Below are 14,356 nucleotides of genomic sequence, written 5' to 3' on the forward strand. Positions count from 1 at the left end.
TTACTAATCTCATTCCGTTTGTAATTTCATTCCTCTTATAAAACCCAATTAATTTCTTTTTTTATTCTCTCTCTCTCTTTCCCCCTTCTTCTTTCTCATAGGGTGCTAGAGATGAAGCTCAAGAACAATAGCATTCTCAAGAACATTTATCTCCGCAGCCGACTCCTCCTTCAATATTTGAAGAACTCAAGTTTATTGAGTCCAGTGAGAATGGCTTGTAAAGATACTTTGGTGGTGAAAAGATTCTGAAATTGCAATATCATGCTAGAGCACCCAAACATTAGTAGATCTCATCTTAGGATCTGCTCGAAACCCCTTTCAGAAGCTTTTTGTGATGAACTTATCATATGACACTTCTATTTTCTTGCTTCTTTTGCACTTTCAAAACATTTCTTCTGAGTTTTGTCAAAAAAAATCTAGAACTTGAAGTGTTATGATTTTTTTTATTTTTTTTTATTTTGTTCTTGCACTTTCTAGGTAGCACATGGGATATTTACAAATTGCATATAAGAAGAAAAGGCAGAGAGAGAGAGAGAGAGGAATTAATGGAATTATAAAAGAGGAATGGAATCAGTTGGAAGAATCAGTTGGCTTTCCATTCCGTCAAGACTTTCAATGGTGTCGATGTGTGAGCATATATGAATTAGGGCTCCCACTTCACTTACCTGAAGATTCACCGGACTTAAATGTGAGTGAAGTAGGAGTCTCAATTCATGTACACTCACATATCGGCATCTATTAAGGTCTTGATGGAATGAAAATTTGTTGTTGAGACCGGTTTAGGTTCACATAACAATCTCGTACGTCCTTGGTTCATGGATTTGAAATTCACTTCTTTGTCTTTATTTAATAGATTCCAAATCCAAGGATCAGGGACATACGAGATTGTTCTTGTACGATGAACATGTTCCTGATTCTTTGATGTTATCCTCCTTTTCAAATATTTTGAAAAAAGAAAAGATTCCAACAAAAACGGAAGGTAACGAATCTCATTCCGTTTTGTAATTCCATTCCCCTTATAACATGTAATTAATTAATTCCTTTTACTCTCTCTCTCTCTCTCTCTCTCTCTCTCTCTCTCTCTCTCATAGGGTGCAAGAGACGAAGCTCAAGATTGGTAGCATTCTCAAGAACATTTATCTCCTCAGCAGCCCTTCAATATCTGAAGAACCCAAGTTTATTAAGTCCAATGAGAATGGCTCATGAAGATATTTTGGTGGTGAAAAGATATTGAAATTGCAATATCATGCTAGAGCACTCAAACATTAGTAGATATCATCTAAGGACACAAATGGTCAAAACATGGTCAATCAAAATTAGCCCGATCCTAGGAAAAATCAGGACCAATTATGGCCAACCCAGCCCAATCAGGGTTAATTAGGGTAAGGTTGGGTGTAGGCATAAGCCCGAAAGAGTTGGATTGGGACTGCATTGAGTTTTGGGGACCTAGGATTAGGCTGGGGTTTTAAGAACTTTGGCTCATCCTAGCCCTATTTTACCCCTAGGTGTTACAACAGAGGGGGGGGTGGGAGGAGGATGAGGGGGCGACGGAAGAAACAGAGATACCGCAAAACACTTCTGGCCAAGGTTCGAGAACTTGGTATCAAGAATGAGATCATCCAAGATCGATGTCAATCCAAATCAGCAAATCAGCCTAAATCAGATAAACATACCCCTGATTTCATTTTTTTTTTACCCTTTTACCCTTTATCGATCAAGGGTGACATCAATCCGATTCCTCAAACCATGCTTCCACCGCTGCTGCTCCACCCCCGCAGCTACCCTTGAATAGCAGTAGAGACAAGGCTGCAGCTCTTGTCAATTGAATATACAGATGGTCCACTGCTATTGTGGGCCAATAGAGGTGCAATTTGTCAAGATAAAATGGGGGACGCCCTGTTTTGCACCTCAGAGTCAAAGATTGTATTCGTTTTACACCCTCAAAATCAAAGATGGTATCATTGGCTGAAGAAGACATCTCAGGCATGATGGGTGAGATGTTCCATCCATTTTCATGTGTCGTGTACGTCCACATATATCGGAAAGTGGAGCTGAAGTATGGACGTCTTTTTATCTAGGTCTATTTTTTTCATGTGTCGTGTACGTCTTTTTATCTAGACTGACCTACAATGGTGTGAACTTTAATCATGTGAGTGGCATAGATGATGGCTAAGTTCCTATGAAAGACGACTATCTACCAACTCGATGAAGAGGGTGGGATCATGAGACCAATTACTCACTTGCTCTCACTATCCACATCGAAGCACTGAAGAATATAATGAATTTTAGTTGAACAAATAAGACTTTTAGTTGCTCCATCACTATCCACATCTAAGCACTCAAGAATTTGATTATATTTAGTTGAACAATTGAGACATTTTCTTTTCTTAACCAAAAAAAAAAATTTTTTTGAGGCTTCTTTCATGATGAAGAATGTTAATTTCTTGCGAGCAAGTGATGATTCGATTGGTTCTATTTGATTTTTCTTTTGTTCTTATTCTCTTTTATCGAAACTCCATTTCCTCCTTTCGTCTTGATAGCAAGCCCTTATGGGCTTTTCTAAAATAATCAGTATGGGCCTTGATTAAAGATACAAGTAAGTGATGGGCATTATTTTAAAAAGCTAAATGAATGGGCTGTATGAGTCCTTGTCAATGGGCCTCTCCAAAAAAAAAAAAAAAATGAAACTGCCTTTAATGGGCATAATTCTGTTACATCCGGCTATGTTTGGTTGCAAGGGGAATTAATGGAAGGGAAGTGAAATTTCCATACTTAAAAAATAAATATATGTAATCATTACACTATGTGACTATATCATTACGTCAAATCATTCTATATTTGGTTATAAAATTTCACTTTACTTTACATCCAAAACCCTTTGCTATAATATGTAAAATAAAAATTACATGTAAAATGTATCATTACCAAATATGGTTTAAAAAATCAAGTAGTTTATATAATCACACTGAATCACATGGAGTAATAATTATGAACATTCATTTTTTAAGTAAGAAAATTTCACTTCCCTTCCCTTTAAATACCCCTTGCAAGCAAACGGAGCCTCATTGAAAAGTATGTTTTCGAGCCATAGTTCTGTGGCATGGTACCTCTAGAGAGCTAGGAACGAATTTACTCTTGGAAAGGACAACTGGTCCCTCGAGGCAGTTATTAAGCTGGCAACTAAAGCCCACGCCGAATTCACTATGGCAAGAAGCCACCCTCCCAACTCCAACATCAGCCTCAACCCTCCATCCATACCTCTACTTGTTCCTCATCTCTCCCCCCCCCCCCCCGCCCCCCATCCCATATCAAGCTAAACTCTCATGCCTCCCCAAGACATAACTCAAAGGCTAGCGGGCTAATCACATGGGTGCTGCCTTACTCGCAAGTTCAGAGCCAACTTCTTTTGACTGCAGCCTTCAAGGAGAATCGCTGGCAATGCGCACTGCCCTTCTGCTTGGGCTATCTGAAGGCTACGACTATATTCTGGTGGAATCTGACTCTCAGGAGCTAATCTCCTATCTCCTCAATCCTGAAAAAGCTCCACCATCGTCATCTCAGCCTATAATTTTGGATATCCTTCACATATCATCCTACTTTGCCTCCTGCAGCTTTGAATACATCCCTAGAGAGTAGAAACTCCAATTTTGTGGCGGACTCTCTAGCTAGGAAGGCCTGTTTGTAGCCGTGTGCAACTGTTTGGCAGAACTCAACTCAGTGGTTGGTCGATTTATGTAATCTCCCTCCCCCACTGTTTACACGTTATAATGCATATATCTTTTCTCACCAAAAAAGAAAAAAGAAAAAGCCATAGGTCGGTTATTTAATGGGCATTATTGTTTCATGGGCTTATTTAAACTGTATTTATTCTTTGCCCCAATGCGCTTAATTATGGACTTTTACCAAAAAAGAAAAAGTGGTGTTTTATTTAATCTGTTGTGTAAATCTTCTCTTCCAACATATCCTGTTTTAACACCATGAGCAAAGGTTCCTCTCTTTGCAATCTCCACCCAAATAGAAGAGTTACCGATTCATTTCCAATGATGTTGAGTTTTGCTCATCTAAAGTTTCTTCTCAATCTATTTTTTGAATAATCTCTTCTTTCTTAGCACTCTTTTGCAATCTCCAAATTGTCAATTGTGGTGTTCTGTAAGTATTAATTCCACTCTGCCTTGGCTATTCCTTGTCGTATGCTTACTCTTTATGGTTTGGGGGTAGAATAGGAATTTCAAATAGGTTTATGTTGGGCTTAATTGGTCGATCCCAATCGGGTGACCAATGAGTAAGGCTTTTGCACTGGGAATGACCATTTGGTTGGGCCTAAGCCCTACTTGTTTATTAAACGGGTCAGGCCAGTTTCGGGCTTGACTGGTGGGCTGTCGGGCCTACTGGTGTGGGCCTAGAATTAAGACCCCTAGATAAGTGGGTACACAATCAAATGAGAGAATGTGGGTGAGGCATAAATTGGCCCCATACCATTAAACTGAATGTAACCCAAAAACAAACAGGAAATACAAAAAACACCTAAGGCATTGTGACCTCTACACCCTAACACAATGGTGGTCAAAATGATTGTTCCATCCCTCATGGAAGGCAAAAATTTCATCCCTGTTGATACTTCTACTAGTGCCCCTATTGGTCCACATGCTGGTGTAGTGACCATGTTGCCTTTTAGGGAACCCTCTCTCTCTCCATGTATAATAGCGAAAAAAGTGGGCTACCTTATTGCATGTGTCTATGCATAGATATAACAGGTATTGAAAGATCGTGCTGCCCATGCATTGAAGATGCTCGTGCACCCCTCACATTGGCCTTGCTCTCCTGTACCAACGGGTAACGTTCTTTTGCCCATTATAATAGATAGGAAAAGGTTTTATGAACTGTTGGAGTGGGGTGCACTAGTACCCATGTCTTCCAAGTAGCTTTGTTTGATGCCATGTTGACATGACGGTGTTACTTCATTGTTTGAAGAATCAGAATTGAATTACAGTTTCAACCAAATTGGATTAGAATCAACTGGATCATTCTGACTAGATAAGAATCTATGAAAATGATAAATACTTAGCAAGTTGATGAAACTGTGATGCGTTAAGCCCAAGCTCTTTAGAAGATCTCGATTATGCTTATTTGAACCATGTTTAAATGAGAAATGGGAACAAAAGCAAAGGAGTTGATGTTGAAAGGTAGGGGTGTCAATTCCAAGCCCGCACCAGTAGGCCTGACCGAGCCCAACATGTCTATGGCCCAACCTAGACCGGCCGGATTAATAAACTTGTCTTGCTTAAGCCCGACCTGTTTATAAATAGGTAGTACACGGTGCAAGGGGTAAGCCCGATGTGTCTCCTGATCAGCCCAAACCGTTTACAAGCCCGACTCAGATCGACACGATTAGCCCGATATTTTATATAGGTATTTTGATTTTTTCGGCATAGAATAGGTATATATTGATATTTTTTTATCAATTATTGATTGTAATTAAGTATAATATATTTTCAAAATTGGTAATGATTTAACAAAATAAATTAAAGTATCTTCAATATAAGAAAAGTAAAGATTGTTTAAGGCCCGTTTAAAGCTTTATTGGTATATTATCTCATTTAAGGCTCGATTATAGTCTGATTAACTTGATTATGATAAGTCCGATTAAAGCTTGGAACTTGACCGAGCCTAACATGACACCGGCTAAGACCGACTCATTCCTTAAATAGATAGATCATGATCTGAGGACATAGGCCCACTAGGCCGAATTAAGCCCGACTGAGACCGGTCCAGCCCGACGGATTGACACCCCTATGAGAGGTATAAACTGGTCCCACATCATAAAACGGAAAGTGGCCAAAATCAAAAATCCAAAAGGAAATAGTAATATGATAGATTGAAAAAGTTGTTTCAGCCGCTGGGCATAGTGCGCTAGCTTCTGCTGTATCTTCAAACGAGTAATCAAAATCAAATTATCGATTTCAGCCAAATGGGATCAGAATCTACCAAATCATAATTGATTTCTAGGATTCTGTTGATTCTAGTTGCATCTGAATCCATGGAAATCGATTCCATTGACAATTCCACTTACTACCATGAAAAAGTGGATACACAAGTGAAGGAAATGATGTGGGTTAGCTATAAACTGGCCCCACATCATAGAACGGAAAGTAACCCAAGACCCAAAAGGGCGAGAGAGAGAGAGAGATGGGAATACGTTCTTGAGCCGGATGGTCTTGGCCTCAGTTTTGATTAAAAATTATGAGAGAAACAACACCACCCATTATGTTCTCCATACATAGCTCCTAACCAGGATGCTTATAAAAAACACCCCTAATTAACTCCTTCAAACCAAGGGTTGTTGTGTTTGGGTATGGGAACATGGACGAGTTGTATTTTTATTTGGATTTTGATTCTCTCTTGCACAAAAAAGAACCTAATACGCATTCGATAGCTGAAAACTCCTTAGGGTATACCTCCACGTTGGAGAGGATCTGAATCCTTCCTCTTCACAAAAAATATTGTTTCAATATAATTACCTCCGGATTACCTCTAACTATAACCATTTCACTAATATAGGATCAGGCCGGTATAAATATCCCCTCTAACATCAATAAAAATTGACTAATATGCTTGATCCAGTACCAATTTTTTAAACTATGATGACAACTTTTCAATATCTAATTTTATCTAAAAAAATTTGAATGACTGTTTTCTTTTCATATGAAATGACTTTACTGCCTCTCCGCTACATAATACTATTTTATCACATTAGTATACTCATCTATGCCTCATTTATGTCTTTCGCTCAATAAAATCTTATCCCATAATAAATAATAGAATCGAATTTTCCTAAGGCCACGATGTGCAACCTAGACAATAAGCTGTGTTTGATAATCAAGAGAAGAGAAGGGAAGAAAAAGAATAAAGAAAAAAGAAAAGAAAGTATAAAAATTGTACTTTTTCTTAGTTTAAGAAATTCTCTTTGTGTTTGAAATGTTCTGAATCAAAAGAAGATTATTTTTTGAATTTTAAAGTTCACCTTGGGAATGGTGAATTTTCTTTTGCTAAAAAAAAAAAATTGCCAAAAACAGAAAAAAATATAAGAACTTTTTTTTTTCTTTTAATGGCAACCAAACAAATATATTCTTTTTATTTTATTACCATTTCATTTTTTTTCCATTCTTTTTTTTTTCTTCTCTTTTCTAGATTTTTTTTTTCTTTTCTTCTCTTGATTACCAAACACAGCCTTTTGTAGCCAATAGAAGAGGAGAAAAGAAAAGAAAAGATGATTTAAGATTTTTTCTTTGTGCTTGCCATGTCATGATTCAGGAGAGGATTCAGCTTTTGAATTTCAAAATTCCCCTTTGAAATTGTGAAGTTTTCTTTTACTTTCGAAATAAAATTCTTATAAAAAACATAAGAAAATATGAGAAAATACAAAAACTTTTTTATTTCTTATATTTTCTTCTCTTCTAATGACAATCAAATACACATATTTTTTTTATTTTCTCATTATTCTATTTCATTTATTTTTTCTTTTTCTTTTTTTTTCTGAATTTTTTTTTTTCATTTATTTTCTTTCCTCCTCATGACTACCAAACACATGAAGTAAAACTTTGCTCTAAATAATGAAAAATCTTTACCCAAAAGTAAAATGGATAATCAAACCAGGTGGGCAATAGGAGGCAGTCTGGAACCACCACCATTTTCATAGACCGAAAATGGGTCTTCTCTCACTTCAGGGGAACAGGACAGAGAGGATACACATGGAATGAACGAATGATCTCATCCCATTCGAGGAGACAGTGGGCCCGCAGAGCCAAACGTTAATATATGAAAATTTCTGTACTCTATAATACTTTGGTGGGCCCACGCCGTACTAGAAGCCATCACAATATCACATCCCGGTTCCTAATCGCTCAGCCGCCGTCCTCTACTTTACACCGTGGCACTGATCTGTTTTTTTCCAAAAACCTTTCTTACTCCAATGCCCAAACCTAGGGAGAGGACCCCACAGGGCCACACTAAGAAAAATAAAAATAGTGAGAGAAAGAGAGAGGTCCAACAGGAAGTGTCACAAGTTCCAATTTCAACATGGGACCGCTCGATCTCTTTGAGAGAGCCTGAGACGGCACGGAACAGAAATGAAATGGCTATATCAATCAACGTTGCTCCACGTAATTTCTGTGTTTTTTTAATCACAAAAAAGATGCTCTACGTACGAAGCCTGACTTCACTACTATATTCATAAATTTGCATCGAGATCTACAATAATATTACTTATTCTTTGTAGAAAAAAAAAAAAAGATTACTTATTCAGTTATTCGTAATAAGATTATATTAAAGGAAAGAAGAATGTTTTGCATGGTGTAATCATCGTTGGTTTGTGTTAAAAAAAAAATAGTTGGTTTGTACTAAAAAAAAAAAAGAAATTTGAGGTTGTTTTGTGTATTGGAATCTTCTCAAATGACTCTCCAATCAGACATATGCATGTTGGGATCACATACAATTATTGAGCTTAGTTTTTTCCTCTTTTCATATATTATGGATTGAATTAATTAACTCGATTGGACCCACTTGACTAAATTGAACATTAGTAAGCAGTTTCTATCTCAAGCCCAATTCGATTAACCAATAGTGTCATATACTTGACTTAGCTTTTTCTCACAGGGAATGATCTATTTGCCCGAAGGAGAGAGATAGAGAATGAGAGGTGTTAGCAAACGTTTTGCTCTCAGACAAAAAATATTATCTCTAAATAGTGTTATCTTAGTGCGGAATCTTAAAATGATGAAAATCGATTAGATCTGACCAAGATCGTCAATTGACAGCCCCAATTGGGAGGATGTTACTTGTTAGTAGCCTTCGTTATTATCCATTGGTTTTTTATATATTATGGTGATATCTCAATGAAATTATTTTGGTATGTTATGGGGTGCGGGGCTCCTCTATTGTGTAATAGAGGCGACAAGTTAGATTCAATATCTTGAAGTGTCTCAAGGTGCATATCCACTTGTTGAATTGTATGCCAGGACGTTCCATAGCGTTGAATTTGAGCTGCAATCTCTATTGCGATAGGAGAACAGAATCCTGTTACAGGCCCACAATGACATGTAATGAATCCAATCTTTCTTGTCGATCGTTATTGGAAGGGTACTGTTGTAAATTCTCTATGATTTGGTAAAGTTTCAACAGAAGACAACGGACGATGAAAAACTATCGACTTTGTTTGGAAATGGCATATCCGACGGTGATAAGTGGGTCATGATTCACGAACCCTTTAAGCCTTTAAGGTGGTCTAAGTGTCTAACACTCTAAACTGTCCCCGTGGGGACCACTGGAGGGATCCAAAGGACTTAAAAGGTCGTTTTCCGAGCGACGGGCACTGTAGCAAAATGCCACATCAGCACTTTCGTGTAGGTTCAATGAAGCTAATTATGGAAATCGGTGGGTAGGTGGGACCCAGTAGTCACCGCCCTTGCATTTGCCGCTTCTGAGCCCCCTTGGAGTTTGGTCTACGTCCGTATCACATCAGAAAAAGAAAATGGCAGCCAACCCCATTTGGTACACTGGCTAAAACGGAAGATTATGAGAAATTAATTATTTATTCATTAATTTAAAAAAAAAAAGGAAAATTAACATTTTAACTTCATTGGAGCATTAACCCTTGGCTTTCACGATTGTACAGAAAAACTACTGTTCTGTCTCAAAGATTTTTAATTTTATAGTTCAATTACATAATTACATGTCAAATGATATTTTTTTTTTGGATAATTTCTCTCCACAAGGAAAAAATCTCTATATTCATCATATCTCATCCTTTAAATCGATAAAAAAAAAAAAAAAAAAGAGTATTTCAGACTATAAACAATAAAGGATAAAAATTCATAATAAATTCATAGATTAAATTGATCATTCTACCCTTCATTGATTGAACTGATAGAATACACTCATTGGGTGTTTTCTATCTACGTGATCCCTATTATCGGGCAAGAAATACCCTCCCTTATTGAATGGATTTACAATTTGATTATCTTTTGAATAAGTTGCTTTGCAAATTTAGGGCTTGAATATTTGTTTTGTCAAACAGATTTGACCTTGTTAGAAATTTTGAAACATTATATTAGTATATATAATTAACTTACACTTAAAATAAAATTATAATTTATTACAAATAAAAAGAAGAGATATTGTTGGGAAAAAAAAAAAAAAAAAAGGAAGAAGAAGAAGATTATGGCATGCACAACAGCATATTGGGCAGAAGATGTTGCCATGTGATAATTATTCTGATAATCCTCAAAGGATTTCCTTGCTTTGCACCTTCAAGTTTCTATTCCAAAAAATACAAAGTAGATATTATTGGACTGAATTTTTCTTTACCCACGGTGAAATTAAAACCTCTTAATTTGTAAGATCTGATAATTCTGATTGGACTGAAAAAATATATTTTGAACCTTCAAAATTGGGAATTGAAATTAATATTGATGACATTCACTGTTCTAGTTGAAATCCAATCATAATGTCAAGTCATTTAATTGTGATTATAAGTCTCACCACAGTGGCATTTCAGTCATTTAATTGTGATTACAAGTCTCACCACCCAGTAACTATAATAGATTCTGACCAAAAAAAAAAACCTATAATAGATTAAGTGGACCAAGAAATTTAATGGACATATTAAGTGTAATTCTGATTTTACCTTAATTTAGGGTTAATTAGAAGGTGGCCTTTAAAAAAAAAATAATAATAATTTTCTATTCTGTTTATAGATCTAGATCAAGTGCATGGCATGATGGTAAGTTACCTACAAACCCTACCGCACAAAACACAGTCACACACTCAAAGAAAACCTATGATGGATGTGCTGAAAACACCCACCACCATTTGGCATTTCCAGCTCGATTTGTACAAAAAGTTACAATAATTACCATTAGAAAACTCATCCATCGACCCATCAACCAATCTACCATTAATACTTTCTCTAAGATTGCTACTACCCATTCCAATGCCCTCAATGTCATCACTGATATTATATCTCAATTTGCTAAGATTCTTTGGGTATGTGACCAAACACTATTTTATTCTCCCTTTAATTCTTACCACCTAGACAACTACCTCTCTCTCTCAATCAATTCTAGGCCTCTCTAATCTCTATAAATACCTCTCTCATAGATCATCTCTTTACTCAATTCACCATTACAGTTCATCTTCCTTGCCTGTAACTCCATTCTTTCAATCTTCTTCTAGTTCTGTTGTTGTGTTCTACACTTTCTTCCCTTTAGAGTTCCAATGGCCACTGCTGAGGTAACAATCTAAACCCATGGTTTTTATTCAATTCTTCAAGAAACCCATTTAACAGTTTTGTATGAAATGAACTGGGTTGATCTTTAAATGATGATCTGATTTGTTATACTCATCTTTTGACAGGTAGCACAAGCGACAACTGCATTACCAGAGAAGGAGTCTATTCCTGAGGAGTTGAGTAAGACTGAAGAGCCAACCAAAGAAGAAGTTGCAGCATCACCGGAGACAGTTGCAGAGCCATCCACAGAAGAAACTGCAGTAACACCAGAGCCAGTGGCAGAGGAAGAACCAAAGGAAGTAACAGTTGATGTGGTGAGTGAGGAAACAGCTGCTCCTGTAGTTGATGAAGCACCTAAGGAAGTAGTGGAAGAAGCAAAAGAGGAAGCTAAAGAAGAAGCAACTAAGGAAGAGCCAGTGGCAGAGACCAAAGAAGAAGAGGAGAAGGAGGTGCCTGCAGCAGAGCCACCTGTGGTAGTGGAGGAGACCAAGGAAGAAGCCAAAGATTCCGGCGAGGTAGTGACAGCTCCACCGGAGGAGACTCGAGCCAAAGAAGAGGAAGTGAGCACTGAAACTCCAGTGGAGAAGACAGAGGAATAGAATACTATGGAGATGCAAATGTGAGAGTGACAGTGTGGGGTAGTTCTTTGGTTTAGACTGCTTATGTGGTGGTTTGATAGTGATATATTAATTTGGATCTTTCTAAGATAAGATGTAGGTAGAGTGGGGAACCTATTGGAAGCTAGGAATAGTAATAAACCTCTTGGGCCCACAAATCACATATCAGTGTCTACGTGGCAAACTTTTGTTGGAAGATGAGTTGTATATCTTTTCTGCCATGTGGTGCGTAGTGTTGCTTTGTTGGATCCAAGTAAGGTAGATTTGGTGTTTATGATGTAAGTTAATATAGAGTATAATAATAGTAATAAAATATTATTATTATTCAGTGAATTTTATGGAATGTTTCATCTTTGTGAAGCATTCTGCTAAATATAATATAATATTTGAATAAGTGAATCAAGACCGTCTGATGGTGTTGATGAACCATTTCTTATTAAAAAGCCTATGGTATTGCTTGCTGTGCATCATGTGGTTTCACATGCATTGGGAATGTTTGTGCCTGGCATGTCACGTTGCCTTAAATAGAAATAAAGAGTTAGAAATCATACCAAACACCTTTGAAAGGAGAATTGTCTGGTGAGAGTTAATGATGAGTCTACGGTCTAATTATACTACCAGATCACTTTTGATGGAGAGATTCTCTCTCTCTATTTTTTTTTTGCTGTAAAGATGGAGAGATTCTCTACTTAATCCTCACCATGGGTGAAGGAAAAAATTAGTCCTTGTGGTAAATCATAATTTTTTGAACCACATAAAGGCTTTTAGATGTAACTTTCTGAAGAAATTATCACTAATTGCATAAGACTACATCTCGTAAAAACTTTTTATATTTGAAACTCACAATGTCATGAAACTTCATGAACTATTAATGAAATGGCATCTCTTGGAATCAAAGGACCATAATCCAAGATGGCAACTTTGGAAGTGGAGAGAACAACAAACTGGAACTAACAAACATCAAAGGATTCAAAATGAATGACCTAGTGGTTTTACGATTGAAGGGATTTCGAAGAAAAGGTTCAATTCCTTTTCGATAGATAATGTATGTCATGAAAAGTACCAGAGAAATTGACCTGCAAATGAGATCTCTTTTATAGATCCTTCCCTCCCCCCTCCCTTCCTCTCTCGTTCTTTTTTCTTAAGTGCAAACTTATATGAAGGTTTATACAAATTTGTACCATAGAGGGTTTTACAAGCAAAGGCTTTTCTTCTTTCCGATACCTAGTTTTTTGGGCAAAATATCACACATTATTTATGTGCAGAATCTTTCGCATGCCCTATTACAAAATGTGAGTGCTCATACATTTTTTTTTTCCTTTTTTCATTTAATCTATATTAAAAACTGGCCCCACATGAATTATACATTTTTGTGAACACATTTTTTTTTTTAATAAAAAAAAATGGACATATAGACTCCAAAGACCCTTATGCACATATCAAATTTCTAACAAAAAATGGAGTTAATTAAGGGAATAAATTTTTTGAAAATTCATTGAAAAAATAATACAGTCAAAATTACCACATCACCTATCCACATGGCAAAATTGATGTTAAACTAAAGAAACTCTTTAGTCTTGCCAAATTAGAAAAATGTAGTTCTTTACCAAAACCAGGACTCAGGTAGTCTCATGGTTTTAAAATATTTATCTTGAAAAATGGTGCTAGAATTCTTTATTTAAATGCAGGTTTTGTGTATTACTTAAGAAAACTCGCAATTAAACATCACTAACAGATCCACTCATGCATCTAATACAGGACTTCTCGTTAAAAGGATTGGAGCTGGTTTGCTTGCTTAAGCCCAGACCATTCAATATAGGGAAGCATAGTGGCCCACATAGGAGCCCATTTATTAATTGGGCAGGTTCAGGTGACCATGCATGTGACCAGGAAGCTTCCTTGGTTGGATGGATTTGCTTGTTATACGTCCACAGGCCACAGTCTCCATTGATTAAGACCATTAATCAAAGTCTTCTGATTATCTATATATTATTTTTTTTTTTTTCAGTTAAAGAAAAATATAAATGTGCAATGTATTATCTATGGGCGGATTTTTTTTCAGCGAGAGGGCCCCTGCGCCCAAACATAGGGGTAAGTGACTTAGGAGGGATAGGATTATCATTTCACAACCCCTATGTCTGTGGCAGAGTAGCCACTCGTGGACAGAAAACTTTGTTCCATTATCTACCAAAAAAAAAAAAAATTTCTTTTAAGGGTAATATAAACCGATTAAAATCAACAAATCAACCATGAAATGATAATCTTAAACCATATATCAATAGGCTTATGCTTAGGCCTAGGCTTAATGGGAGATGTATTGGACAAGTGATGATTCATAATGTATGTAAAAAAGTAATGAATATCAAGAAAATTCCTTGCAATATATACTTAATTTATAAAATTCTATAGAATTTAGAAACATAAAAACAAATCCAAAAAAAAAAATTGATTGGTG

General features: G+C 36.5%; 1 protein-coding gene across 1 annotated transcript; it reads left to right on the forward strand.

The window, feature by feature from the left end:
- Positions 1-11,124: 11,124 nt before the first annotated feature.
- Positions 11,125-12,234, forward strand: LOC122088221 (fruit protein pKIWI501). The gene is made up of 2 exons (XM_042657410.1): positions 11,125-11,286; positions 11,410-12,234. The coding sequence occupies exons 1-2, from the start codon at positions 11,272-11,274 to the stop codon at positions 11,881-11,883; spliced, it is 489 nt and encodes a 162-aa protein (XP_042513344.1). The 5' UTR covers positions 11,125-11,271; the 3' UTR covers positions 11,884-12,234.
- Positions 12,235-14,356: the final 2,122 nt, after the last annotated feature.

Source organism: Macadamia integrifolia, chromosome 9 (genome assembly GCF_013358625.1).
Source record: "Macadamia integrifolia cultivar HAES 741 chromosome 9, SCU_Mint_v3, whole genome shotgun sequence".
Classification (NCBI taxonomy): domain Eukaryota; kingdom Viridiplantae; phylum Streptophyta; class Magnoliopsida; order Proteales; family Proteaceae; genus Macadamia; species Macadamia integrifolia.